The 13531-nt window shown below is 40.5% G+C and overlaps 1 protein-coding gene across 2 annotated transcripts in view; it reads right to left on the reverse strand.

Moving 5' to 3' along the window:
• LOC132101399 (transcriptional coactivator YAP1-like) overlaps positions 1 to 13531 on the reverse strand; it is a 33496-nt gene that overhangs the window by 6717 nt on the left and 13248 nt on the right. The window contains exons 3-4 of one of the 2 annotated variants that reach the window (XM_059506331.1): positions 5931 to 6049; positions 5129 to 5242 (exon numbers count right to left, since the gene is read on the reverse strand). In XM_059506331.1, coding sequence (XP_059362314.1) covers positions 5129 to 5242; positions 5931 to 6049 — 233 coding nt within the window. The remainder of the gene's footprint in view (positions 1 to 5128; positions 5243 to 5930; positions 6050 to 13531) is intronic. The other variant, XM_059506332.1, reaches the window with a different exon arrangement.

The following is a 13531-nucleotide window of genomic DNA, read 5'->3' on the forward strand; positions in this document are numbered from 1 at the left end:
TCAGAAATTTTACAAATATACTCAGATTTTCTCAGTCTATACTTTATATATTTTATTTCACACATTTTGTAATAATTGTACTTTATTTACAAAAATGGATGTTCTAATTGTAAATTCATGTTTATTTTATATAAAAAACCTAAGATTCAATCTCCAGTCAAAAATATCCATTCATAAAATCTGTCACTAAAGGGGGCAGTAGCATTAGCCATGTATACCATATAGGGTATAAAAAGCCTATCAATGCAAGTGAATGGAGCAATGCGTATCGCCACAGACGCAAATACAGAAACAAATGTTTTGGACAACAGGAGGTGGGGTGTTACAGTAATTGGACCAATGAAAATGGCTGTTTACTTATGCACTGAGGCCACCAGTGAAAACAAATCTGTGATGGAGCTTGCGTTGTCATGCGCGAGCGAGGGAGCCCCGTCTTTCCCGCTTATCCTCATCACCATTCAATCAGAGTGTGTTTACACTACCTCAGGCCTGAATGAGTCTCCGCTCTCCTCTCACCATGGGAATCATATCAGAGACTCACCACGCCTCACACACACACACACACACACACACACACACACACACACACACACTGCAACCACCATCCCCCACACTGCCTGAGGCATGAAAGAGTGTGTGGGAATATATAGGAGTGCTAGTGGGGGAGTGCATGTGTGTGTTTGTTTCTCTTTAAAGACCCTTATCTCGTATAGATAGGGGGTCTATTGAAGCTGAATGGTGGAGCATTAATGGCTGATCTCAGGGTAGGAGTGGCCAGCTAAAACAGTTGGGAACACAACAAAAATCTCTTGATTCTCAGGTCTGGATTTCCCTGACAAGTCTGTACTTGACTGCTGTGGGTTTATCACTTGGGAAACTCCATACCACAGCATAAAGATGACAAGAACACACAAACAAGTCTTATCCATGTGGCAGAATGACTGTGTTGCATAAGTTCGTGCCATGGATGTGCTCTTCTACGAACCAGCAGGAGGAAACGTGCCAGAGGAACATAATTAAAAAGAGAGAGTGAGAAAGATTTGATTGACGTACACTAGCTCTGGAGCACATTCATCCAGTAATGAGTCTTAATTGAGCCAGCCAATCAAAGCTCCCCTGTCGTTTGCAGGTGAGACCGAAGGGGTGTTGGGAAACGTCGGGAAACGCAGCGCCAGGACCTTTTGAAGCCTCTGTAAATATTTGCTGGCTGTCGATTTAACAGGTTTATTGTATAAAAGCAGCGCTCAAATTGCGTTTCCAGTTAAGAGATAAGCACATAAAGCAGAGGAGACAGGGAAAGAGAGTCAATCTGTGTCCAGAAGAAAAGCCTCTCTATATCCTATCATACATAAACCTCAGCGGGCCACACAAAAGCAAGCTGTGAGCTGCCGGAAGCCAGCATGAGGAAACTCAGCTGTGACTAGAGTGTAGCAGGAAACCAGTTGAAAGCAAGATGGAAGCCGTATCACTTACAAGTAGAAACAGCAGGTGGTATATTTATACATCAAGACTTGGGAGACATTCACAGTTATTAGTAGTGATTACTGCAGTGTGAAATGCAAATAGGTTTCTGTTATTCACACTAAGCTACTCAAGTAATATGTATAGCAGTTACGTTACAAATAATTGAGCCTGACTGAATACTAGAAGTGCTTTCTAGTAGGTCCTTGGCTTTGTATTTTCACACACCCGGTGTTCTTTCAATATGCTTACCTTATTTAAATCACAAATACCTGATCATCTATCCAATTATTTCACTAGATTACTCTTACTTTACTCACTCTCTTATCTTTCACCAAAAAAGTACTTGAAACTTTGATCACACTGGAGACACATTTGAACGAAATGTGTTCATGCCATGTCTGAATTACCATATCAAAACTCGGATTTGTAAAAACAAAAACAAATGAACTGTAGAAGTAGATATAATGTACCACCTGACTGCTGCAATGTCATGATGAAACTCAAAATGTCAGTTGCTTCAGCAGTTTTGATAAATAATTCTTATAACTAGCTACTGATAATACCTTAATAATGCAAGAATAATCTAAAAATAAATGAAATGCATACAATGGTGTTCTATACGGAGCCCTGCACCCGACATGCAGAAAAAAAAAGAAAGTAAATCATGTTAATCGTTTTACTTCCCATACACATTCTTATAAACCTGTTGCTGCATAAAACAAGAGCACTAATTATTATATGGCATGCACGATTTACTTAAAACGAGGGCACAAATCAGTAAATCGTGTGCACAATTTACTTTTTTTTTTTCTTTCTGCATGTCATGTGCATGTCCCCCCCCCCCAAAAAAAACGGTTTATGAATAATGCATTTGCATAACGACTGTTACTTTTGTATTGTGATTAATCAAATTACACAAATTAACTTTGCTGTTAAAAGTATTTACATAGAAATGCATAGTTCTGAGTCGGAGGATGTGAGCAGCCAGAGTAGAATTTCCCGTGTTGTCATCTTGTAATTATGTCATAGTATGAACGCAGCTGGTGTACATGTAATCCGTTTAAAAAAAAAAAAGATTCCAGATACTATCCCAATGAATGGTTTAATGTCGACAACAGGCACATGGGAGTGGCTTATTTTGACTTGGGCTAGTAAGCAAACACCCAAAACATGCTAGCACCCAAATAGCAACACCCTAAAACAGAACATCCCAGCAACCACCATTGAAACTGCAAGAGGAAGCACTGCTAACATTTGCTTCAGAATACAAACTTTATGAATGTACTGATAAACTCTGTCACCTTTGAATGAGAACCACTGATGTCACATTCGTCATCCTGTTTCCCAATAAGGCGAGCGCCTTGGGAGTCATGAAGTGTTTATGCAACCGTTCATGAGTTTGTGTGTCAGCTTAAAGCTCTGGAAAAGATGAGTGCTTCACAAGAGCATGACATCATTCTGCACTTGCCAACAAGGTGCCAACTCCTGCACTGAAGTACTAAGAAAATCCCAGCACATGGCCGATAACCAAAGGTTCCAGTCAGCCTTTGTGCTCAAAAACTGCATACCACACACAGAAAAAGTTTGCATCATTGTTTTTGAGTCTAATGGCCAGATGAAGTGTGAAATGCATCATAAAGTCCAATGGTGGACTTTCAGACCAGACCTCTGAGAAAGGAGGCAAACATTTATCCTATGGGCTTTCTTCTTTTTTTCTCCTATTCCTCCCTTTATTTTCCCTCTTCCCTTCCCCCTCTCTGGCCCTAACTCCGCCTGCCCCTTTCCTCTTTCTCTCCCTCTCTCTCTCTCTAACATTGGGTCTCTTTGACTGAAAAGGTCTGGAACAGATTAGGAGCAGAGCTGCAGCATCGAGAGGCCTGGCACCAACTCAAGTCCATCTAGATGTGCAGCTGAGAACAGTTCTGCCTGCGCTGGGCCTCACGCGGGGTGGGAAGTGGGGTGAGACAGAAAGAGAGAATGGCCAGACTTCAGTTCTCTGTTAAAGGAGTACAATCCCATTCTACTCCCTGCTCAAATTACCAAAGTGTCTCCAATGGGTGAGTGGAGAGCCAGACTGGACAACATGTCAGTTTAGCAACACATTTCATTGTTTTTTGGGGTTCAACTGGTGCAAGGAGGAGCTAACGCATTTTTTGAAGTTAGTGGGACCTCACCAAGAGGAGCTGAGGGATGAAAACACAAACACAAAGGTCATAATAAAATGCAGACACAAGCAGTTACATAAAAACCGCATGGGAACGCCCAAACATTCTCAACTTGCGGCAAGGAACGAGTTAACCACGTCTACCCCATTACAGTCCCCCCACCTCACATTACGTCTGTAATTCAGGGGCCCACCAACCTTGTCCGCTGAACACTTATAAATCTTCAAAGGGCTTCACCCACCAGCGCCGACCCCCCTCCCTTTTTGTCTTTCGTTCTTTCTCTCTCTCTCTCCTGTCTGACCCAGCCCTTCACAGACTGTTTACCACTATCCCCACGACCACATGTGTGTTAGGTGTATGGAAACTTGTTTTGTAGTCTAGGATTTTGGTCAAAAATGGTGCAGAACATGCTTGTTCATACATGGAGATAGTGAGATAGTGTCCCTGGGGAAAACTCTTTTGGGATGAAGGGAAAACACTTCAAGCGTGAGTAACTCAAAGTGACATAAGTAGAAGCCTTCATCTCTTTGTGAGCCTTACGTGCTCATAGAAAGAGATTAAAGAGAGGGACTGAAAGGGGTAGAAAAAGGACAAACATCTCAGTCTGACAACCTTTCGTTGAACCATTTATCGCCACAGCAAAAAAAAAAAAAAAAACGATGATTAGATTAACGTGACAGTTCCGCTGCCTAGATAGTTTTCATTGTCTCTGCGTATGGATTATGGATGCATATCTGAACAAGGGGTTTAGGAAAAGGCATAATCAGATGCAGTTTGAGCTAGTTTGTGTTTGTGTGTGAGTCAAGGGATCACATCGCAGAGTCCTGAGTGTGGAGCAGTTTTGGCTAACCTCAGTATGAGTCACAGGACGCAGGAATACTCTCCAGAATAGTGTGACACAAAAACACACTCTCCCTCACTTTCATTGGCAAACAGTGCAGAGAGTAGCCATCTATACTCGGTTTGTAATCAGTAAAATAATACAGCAATAAGAGATAGCTGCAGTTATTTTACCACAGTGGAACTCAGGTTCAGTCATGAAAATTCTCATTAAGTCAAAAGAAGAAACCAAAATTAAATTAAATTGGGCTAACTGAACTCGGTACGCAGCTGAGGTTGTCCACAGGTGATAAAACAGCTGTAGTAAAGTTCGGCCGCCTCTCGATACCTCAACCAAATTTCTTTTTACATCTACTAACAATTTTGGTCATAGTGGACCATGCAGACATGTTTAATTGTTGTTAGCTTATCCACACTGAACAGATGTTCAAAAAATGTCAGCGAAGAAGCGTTAACTGTTTCAGTCAATGATTTTTTTTTTTGCAATTTCGATGAATATTTTCAGTTGCTGGAATTTTAGTGCATCACTACTCACGTGACTTATTTCTTTTATAAAATGGTGATGACGCTATCATGCTAAGAGACCAATGTTTAATGAAAAGTATGATTTATAATGATACTATTTTTAGTATTATGAACTTTTATGACTTTAAGCTCACCGTAACGCGGGTCAAGTCGTGGGTCCAGCCAAGAGGTGGATTTGTTCTTGTGATTGATGTAGTAGATCTCTCCTTCTGAGGTAATAGCTTGCTCCCAACCATCAGGAAGAGGACCTGAGAGAGAACAGCCAGTGTACAGAAAATTGTCCATTACTAAGTGAAATTATCGTTTTTGAAATCTTTGGCCATAATCCACACATTTTTTCTTTTTTTATCCAACATTTTCACAAGGTTATGAAATTTTGGAGAGAAATCTCCACCAATCACAGGAAAATGGCGAAAAGCAACAAGTGTTTTTTGCTTTGATTTCGAAGTTTGTCATTTGATTCACCTCGTAGCTGGCTTGTAACTATTTAACAAAATGCTTCCTATGGAAAAAATGAATAGGAAACATTCATCCGGAATCAAGGCCGCTCAAAAAATGTGGGCAGAAACTGCTGTACTCTATACTTTCCAGGACCAAATGACTTTGCAAAGAATGACATTAAAGTCTGGGGGAACGCCTTAAAACCCTGAATGGCACCAGTCTTGTTGATTCCAACAGTTCCTGTTGAACCTTTCATAATCTGGACACCCAGGTCACTATTGTCACTCCAACCAGACATGTCTACCTAATCATCAGCTGCCATTCACATGCATGCATTTGCATTCGTCTGCCCTGATAAGGTTTTTGCACTTGCTGAGGTAGAGGCGGGTTTCGGTGGGATGTAAACAGAGACTGCTACACCCGTAGATTTACCATAAGAATGCTGGGACTGAGAGTGTAGTGTTTAATATGAAACGAGTGTCTGGAGTTGCTGACCTGAGGCAGGGTTCATGATGTTCTGCTGCTGCACAGGCACTGGGCTGGCCGGGGCGGCCTGGTTCATCTGAAGGAGGGCCTTACGTGGATCTTGCCAGGTGGTCGTCTGGTCATTATGGCTATGAGGAGACAGAGACATACATAAGCAGGATGATTAGACAGAAATATTGTGGCTTGACCCAAATCCGAATGAGCTGCCTCTTTGGTTTGACATATAGGACCAAAACAAACTGCCATTTTTATACACATGTATGTATGCATACGTACAGTCAAACCAAAGCTGCTCGCGCACCGCTTACGCTTGCGGTGTGAAAGAGGGGTTACACACCAGAATCGTGCCTGACGCTGGCGCGCTGCTGCTACTGTAGGTGACATAGAGGGAGACCGCCGACAGACCAGGCTCTTGTCTTCACCACAACAATATCTATACTTCATGTAGAGCATAAATATAAAGCCTACTGATAAAGGACACCGTCAACAGTATTGACGGCAAAATAGACTATGTTTGACAGGTGCAATATGCCAGTGTGTCACCGGCCTAAGGTTTTCAAAAGGCATCACGAGAGTGTGAACATCACTACAACTAGGAAAAAAATGATTGTAATTCAAACGCAGCTCCCGTCGGCATTTAAACAGACCTTTGCTCTTAATTCCGATCAGTCCAACGCAATATCGAAATCTGAGCAGGTCTAAAAACTGAAACTGTTGATGCTGCAACTTTACACTTTGGAAAAGTTATATATATTTTTTAAATATATGCAGGCCTACAAGCTGGGATTGCTAATGCTGCACTGTAATCATAGTTATTTATTTATGTTTTTCATTATATTTTATTATATGATATTGGTTTGAGACTGAGAGTATTTTATTTAGTGGGAACTTTGCAACAGTATTTTATTTCTTATTCTTTTTTTATTTTATGTATATATTATTAAAAAGTATTAAAAAAAAAGTAAACAAATTGTTAAAAAACGTTTATAGTAATAAACAACCTGCAGTTTAATGTTTGCATTTCTTTCCCTTACTGTACCAAAAATGAACCGAACCGTGACTTTAAAACCGAGGTACGTACCGAACCGTGATTTTTGCGTATAAATCTATAATAATTCAAGGGCAATGCACTACCATATAACCCAGTGTTATATATCCCACATTGGTTTATTTGATTCAAACAGAGTGCTCAGATAAAACTCTCAGCAAGTGGACCTTTTACAAGATCTTTGTAAACACCTGAACACAGATCCATTTGGATAGCATCTCAGTCCTTTAATCTGCATAAGCAAAAGCAAGCAGGAACCAAACATCTCCGAAGCCTCCTGCAAGCAAGTATAAATGATGGTCTGTCCTGTTAACAGTGAACCTCCCATTCATTTTATTTACCCTGGATGCTAAAACTAGGCTCTTATAAAAAAAAAAAGTCAGTTTCATAAACCTTACAATTGCCACCCACTCTTGTGTCAGATCTGCTGATGCATTGCTGTGGAGGAAGGAGCGTGGATAACCGTAGGCCGTTGAGTGAACTTCGACCCCGTTTACATGGGATTTACCTGAACCGGTGTCATCTGCACATGAAGTCACAGATTACTGTGTAAGGTCAGTGATGAATAACACGGTTACTGGAAAACGAATCAACGAGTCTAAAAGGAGAGACTGAAGCCAGCCTTCCACCCTTCTGTTTATTCAGATCTCAGACAGCAGGGTGGCAGGGAGAGCGGTGCTGCTTGACGCAAATGTTGTCCTCTTTTCACTGCAGTTTATCACTTAAAGGTTAAGCAGTGTATGCTGAAAAAGAAGGGCTTTTTTGCCCCAATCTCAGCATGAATACCCAACAGACGTACTTTCATTTGAACAACCAAAAAGAAACAAGTTAAGCCTGAACTATTTATCTACAAAAACTAACATTCGTAAGATTTCTAGCGTACTATCACGGCACATTTCATGATCTAATCTCGCAGCTTCCTTAAAATCAAACCATCTCCTTCCAAAACACTAGCTGCTAATCTTCACATTTTCTTTGAAACAAATAAAGTCTTCCAAGAAAACAGTTTTGGTGTCCTGAAGGCACAAGCACGCAATTTACGAGCAGTGTTAGGGATGGAGTGGGCGGTTCAAAAGACCTGCGATAGAGGCGTTGCATGTTCTGTCAGGTCTATGAAACTACAGCCAGTGCGGATTGGTTTTGAAGTCAAAATACTGCTGCAAGTAAACACTCCTGAAGGAAGTAGATTTATGTAACTTCAGGACAAGCTAGGTGGTTGTGAAACACAACTTGCGTCTATTCTACAGTGAGAACTGGCTGCAGCACTCGGTCTAAAGCATTTCTAATGACGGCTTTGTCTGGGCTTGTTGCTCGATTAAGATGTAGAGTTAACACAGGAAAAGGCCCCTCTCTCTCTCAGGCGAGGGCCTGTACATTCAGGCAGGGTCAGTCATGGGTCTCCTCCCAGGAGGTTTCTTTCTCTCGCTGCCTGTTCGAACACACTGAAGTGTCAGGCTCTTTAACAATCTGGCGCCAGTTTTACAAAGCTTTCACCTGCTGCACAAAAGCTCAGAGCAAGCTACGACCCAAAACCCTAAATGCTATTCACTTGCTCCTCTTTTCCCCCAGCTCTGTTCCCTCTGCCTATTTAAGACAGTTTTTGTCACTGAAAATGTAATATATTTGCATGCACTGAATTTATGTTTGGGCATCCCGACTAGTGAATATAGTTTGAGATTATTGGCATTAACTGATAAACATGTTTGATTGACTAATAAATAACTGTCACCACTTCCTTGTGTCAGTTTCTAAGTCTACTGACAGCCCTGTCAATACAGGGAAAAAAAAGGGTAATTTTTATAAAAACATTATGAAAAATATTCTATATTTTCAGTAGTTCCTTAATTTAAGCCAATTTATATTTACCTTATTTACATAACATAATTTCATTATGTATAATTACTTGTCAAAAGCACATTAAATTGCAATCTCCTAATTGTTTTCGTAGTTGACACTTTAGTGCCTTAACATTCCGATAAAGCATGATTTTACTCATAGCTAATATTTTACTTGTCGGCATTCCAGTTTGATTTACAAATAAATCATTTGTAAAAAAGTTAAACTGTTTTAGAAATCACACAGATTTCCTTCAGAAATCAGTTTATTTTTCAAGATTCTTTAAATCAAAGTTAAAAAGAACAGTATTATAAAAAAAAAATCGTTCGTAACATTTAAATGCCTTTACTGTCACTTTTATCAATTTGATGCATTCTTTACTGAATAAAAGAATAAAAAATCGTATTAATCCAAGCCTTTGAAAAGTGGTGTATATTTTTACTACATGGGAAACAATGTATATGAATATACTAGCATTATACAGACCATGAATCACCCAGAACTCTTGATATTGGCATCAGCTATTGAAAAACCCATGCTGTTTGGACCCTAGTCTTGATAGATAGATGCCTGACCACTAGTCTACTGGAAGAGAAACCACAGGACCAAAAAAAGTTTGACCTTGTGAATAAATCAATACTGTAAATTTGACAGGTTTGCTTTGCAGTACCGAATTGACAAGACCCTTTCTCATCATAAACACAGCCTGCTGACCTTTTTTTTTTTTCTCCTGTCGTCATATTTTTGCCACCAATTAGTCGCTATTCTGCCATCACTGCCTTATGAGAGTGGGAGGGAGCAAGAATAACAAAAAGAGGAGAGAGAGAAAGAGAGCGCCTGACTCAGCACTTCAACACCCCCTCTTCTCTAAGCTCCCTCTTGTTTATGCTTTACTGATCAAAGGATCTGCCAAAAACTGCCCCTCTCCCACCCACCTACCAGTAAGCCACCCTACCCCCAACCCACACACACACTCCAGGAAAACAGACGAGGAACAGGGGGCCTCTTCGGGAGGGTCACGGGGGAGGGCCAAATGACCGTCAAACAAAAAGAAAAGGCCACAGAGGAGGAAAAAACGAGCGTGGAAGCAATCCCTCAGAACTCCATTGGCTGAGTGGATGGCTGTGGTCCTGTTACACTTTATGTCACCCCGATCCTCCCCCTCCGATTGCTGCTGGAAACTATGACAGAGACACGGGGGAGCGAGGGAGGGAGAGGCGGTGCGAGTTAATTTTAATTGGAGAACAGGATGTTGAGTATGAAGATCTCCTCTTGGGTTTCAGCGAGGGCAGACGCAGGCGCACTCACACAGGTGGGCTTCATTAGCCCGAGCGCTCTGCCCACACATTGCCTTTTCCATGCAAAACACTGACGCTTATGTTTAATTCAGTGTCACGATGATCTAGAACGAGAACAACTGACCGTAACCAACATGAGCGACAGCTTACCTTCAACATGCTGTTTTGTGGCAGTGGTTTGAATGCAATAATCTCCCAACTCAAGCTAAAAGATAAGCTTTGTTCCAAAATAGACTGAGATGGCATAGGCAACTGCCTTCTTAGGGGGCATCGTAAACATCATAGAACCTCATAAAAGAATGATTTGGAGTGCACTATATAGTAAGCAGCTCTAAAAACACACATAGGACTCTGTGCAGAAGTTTTATAGAATGAAAAAAATTGCCATTCCTCTCACCTTATTTCTTCACTGACCTCATGGCAGTGCATTATGGGATTGACATCTTTGTGAAGGATCTCTTAAGCCATGTTTACACGACAACGATGTAGTCAAACACGGAAAAGTTTTTCCCATGCATTATTAACTAGTTTCACAACAACGTTTTCAAAATGATTCGCATTTACACATATCCGTGAAAACGGCCAAAAATGCTGTATTACGTATGCCAGGCCAGTAGTTAGTGCTGTCACCTTGTTAGTAAACACCTGTTTCGATAATGTATATTATGCATCTCCACTGTTGGATGTAATATTGATGAAGTAAATCAACACTTTGCTGAAGAAGCGTTAGCAAACTCTTATGTATGTTTTTTTTCGCACTTGCCTTTAAAATCGACACGTACTGTGCAAGTCTGCATTCCCAACACGCATGTGCATGATGTCACCGTTTTCAAAGATTTCTGTTTTGGGAGTTTACACAGAAATGATAACGGTGGATTTTCAAAAACTTGCACTTTGAAACCCGTTTTCAAAAATATGCTTTTTCAGTCCCCAACGAACAGGCAAAATGCATAAAAATGTTCCCATTTTTGGCTGAAAACATTTTAGTGTAAATGGCCCCTTAGAAGGCAGCATAATTATTGAACAGATTTTATGCCTGTGGTGCTGCTCTCTAGCTTTTGGAAGAGGACAAATGGGTTTTGTAGTCAAAAGCACACCTTCCAGCCTGGGTCAGAGCCCTACCATTGCGTCACTCTTGAGTGTCTGCTCATACAATGTTCTCTCTGCACTTCCAGCACACACAAACAAACACACTTCACAAATGAGGCAGACTGGCTTCCCTTTACTCAGCGGGAAAGTACCGGGAAAATGGGAGGACAGTCAAGAAGCTGCCAAGAGTAACAATAATAATGAAATCCATATATTTTGCCTGTCATTTATCCATGATGCCAACCTGCATTTGATGAACTGAAGTGTTAGAGATCATAATCATAATCATTCATTATTCAACTTTCAGATGATGTATAAATCTCAAATTAAAAAAAAAAACAGTCCCTTATGACTGGTTTTATGGTCCAGAGTCACAAATAATGACAAAAAAAATGGCAAGTAACCCAGGCTGAATGCACATTCACACCAATAAACAAACACCTATGGCTTTGGCAACGGTATCCCACCCTCCCACCGGAAAAACATCACCACTACTCAGGGCCATTACAGATCACTGGGGGCCACCAGCTGAGAGGCGTTAATGAAGATTATGGGGCCAGAGATGGAGACAAAAGCATAGACAGGATAGACGTCCACTCAAGAGACCCCCACAAACACCCTCCAGAGTTTCAAACATCATCAGCCAGACGAATGCAACCTTCTTTCAGCAGCACTTCTTCCATCCCAGACTAAGCAGACTTGGAGAATGACAAACAGACAAAGAAAGGTCTACAACCCTGGTAGCAGGCTTTTGCTTTATAGCCAATAGACAGGGAGAGCGAAGGTGGGGATTCTGGCACTCAAATCACATTGAGCCATGACCACACAGGAATCACTCCATGACACTAAAGGAGACAGTGCTCTATAGAAGCTCACTTCCTGATTTCTTCTCCAGCTGTTATCACTGCTCATGAAACCAGAGAGCGCTCAAGGAGGAGGTGCTGGTGGTGGTAGGTAGAGAGGGGAGGTTAGCGAGCTCACGGCACTGGGACTAGACCCACCCAAGCGCTCGACATGATTGATGGCCCAATTATCAGAGCCCTGTTTATTGTGCTGCAGTTATTTATAACATAGCAGAGCTTGAGGTGCAGCGATGAATGCTTCTCACAGTTGCACTCGACTTCACCAGCACTGCATGTTTTCCACTTTGCCTAAGAAATAACAAATATTTGACCTTGAAATATGGTGCATACTGGATGAGCTGTATTCAAAATAGCAAAAAGTGCCAAGACAGCATTCCCTATTTTCTGTCTTTGTCCAAAATTTGCATTATACTTAACTTTCACCTGAAAATTTAGTGGCTGAAAGCATATTTCAGATTTTTTTTTTTTTTTTTTTTTTTTTGAGTTGAGGGATAAACTCAGGTAAGGATTTTGTTGTATTTTATATGAATATTCACTAACACTTATTTTAAGGTGTCCTTGGTACATGTTACATGTACTTACTATTATAATAACAATAAAAGATGCATAATTACACACAAGTAACCTTAAGCCAAACCCTAATCCTAACCCCAACTATACAGTAAGTACATGTAGTTCATTAATATTACTCAGTCCTTAAATGTATAATTACATAATATTTTAAATAAGTGCTCAGTGAATTTATTGCTATTTGTTTTTTGAGAATAAGGTTGAAACATAATGAAAATATTAACATTTATTACTTTCATAATTACCTGTTGGTTATACATAATATAACATAGTACGTAAAAGTAATGAGTGACTCCATATCAGACATTCAAAGGTTTTCACATGGATAATAACAAGAAATGAATATTATAATTCTTTCTGAAAAATAATTTGATTATGTGAAAAGATGGAATGCTTTTCTAAATAATGGAGTAATGGCTGCGGAAAATTCAGCTTTGCCATGACAGGAATAAATTACATTTGATAATATATTAAAATAGAAAAGTTATTACAATTTTTTTGTTGAATTTAATAATATATCTTATTGGACCTAAACTTTTGAATAGTAGTAAATCTGTCTATTACTAGTAAACGCTGTTAAAATAATGACTCCGTATATTAGCTTAGCAAAACACACAGCATCTAATGATGCCAAAGAGAGACTGCCATCATAAATGAAAGACTGAATGCTGCTAGTCAGAAAAGAAAGAGGACATCAGACCTCAGTTCTCCATTCCTCACGGCCGAGCGTGCATCAGGACGGGTGGATGAGTGACTGAGCTTCCGTCAGCAGGACATCATCAGCAGAGATTATTGAGCGACCTGCTGACCTCTGCCCGGATTTAAGTTCCTCTTTGAAGGAGGGCTCATATCACAGGAGTCAGTGGACAAAGCAGCGAATTAACAGAGGCAGAGAGAACAAGAGAG

The sequence above is a fragment of the Carassius carassius genome, chromosome 23 (genome assembly GCF_963082965.1).
Source record: "Carassius carassius chromosome 23, fCarCar2.1, whole genome shotgun sequence".
In the NCBI taxonomy this organism is placed as follows: Eukaryota; Metazoa; Chordata; class Actinopteri; order Cypriniformes; family Cyprinidae; genus Carassius; species Carassius carassius.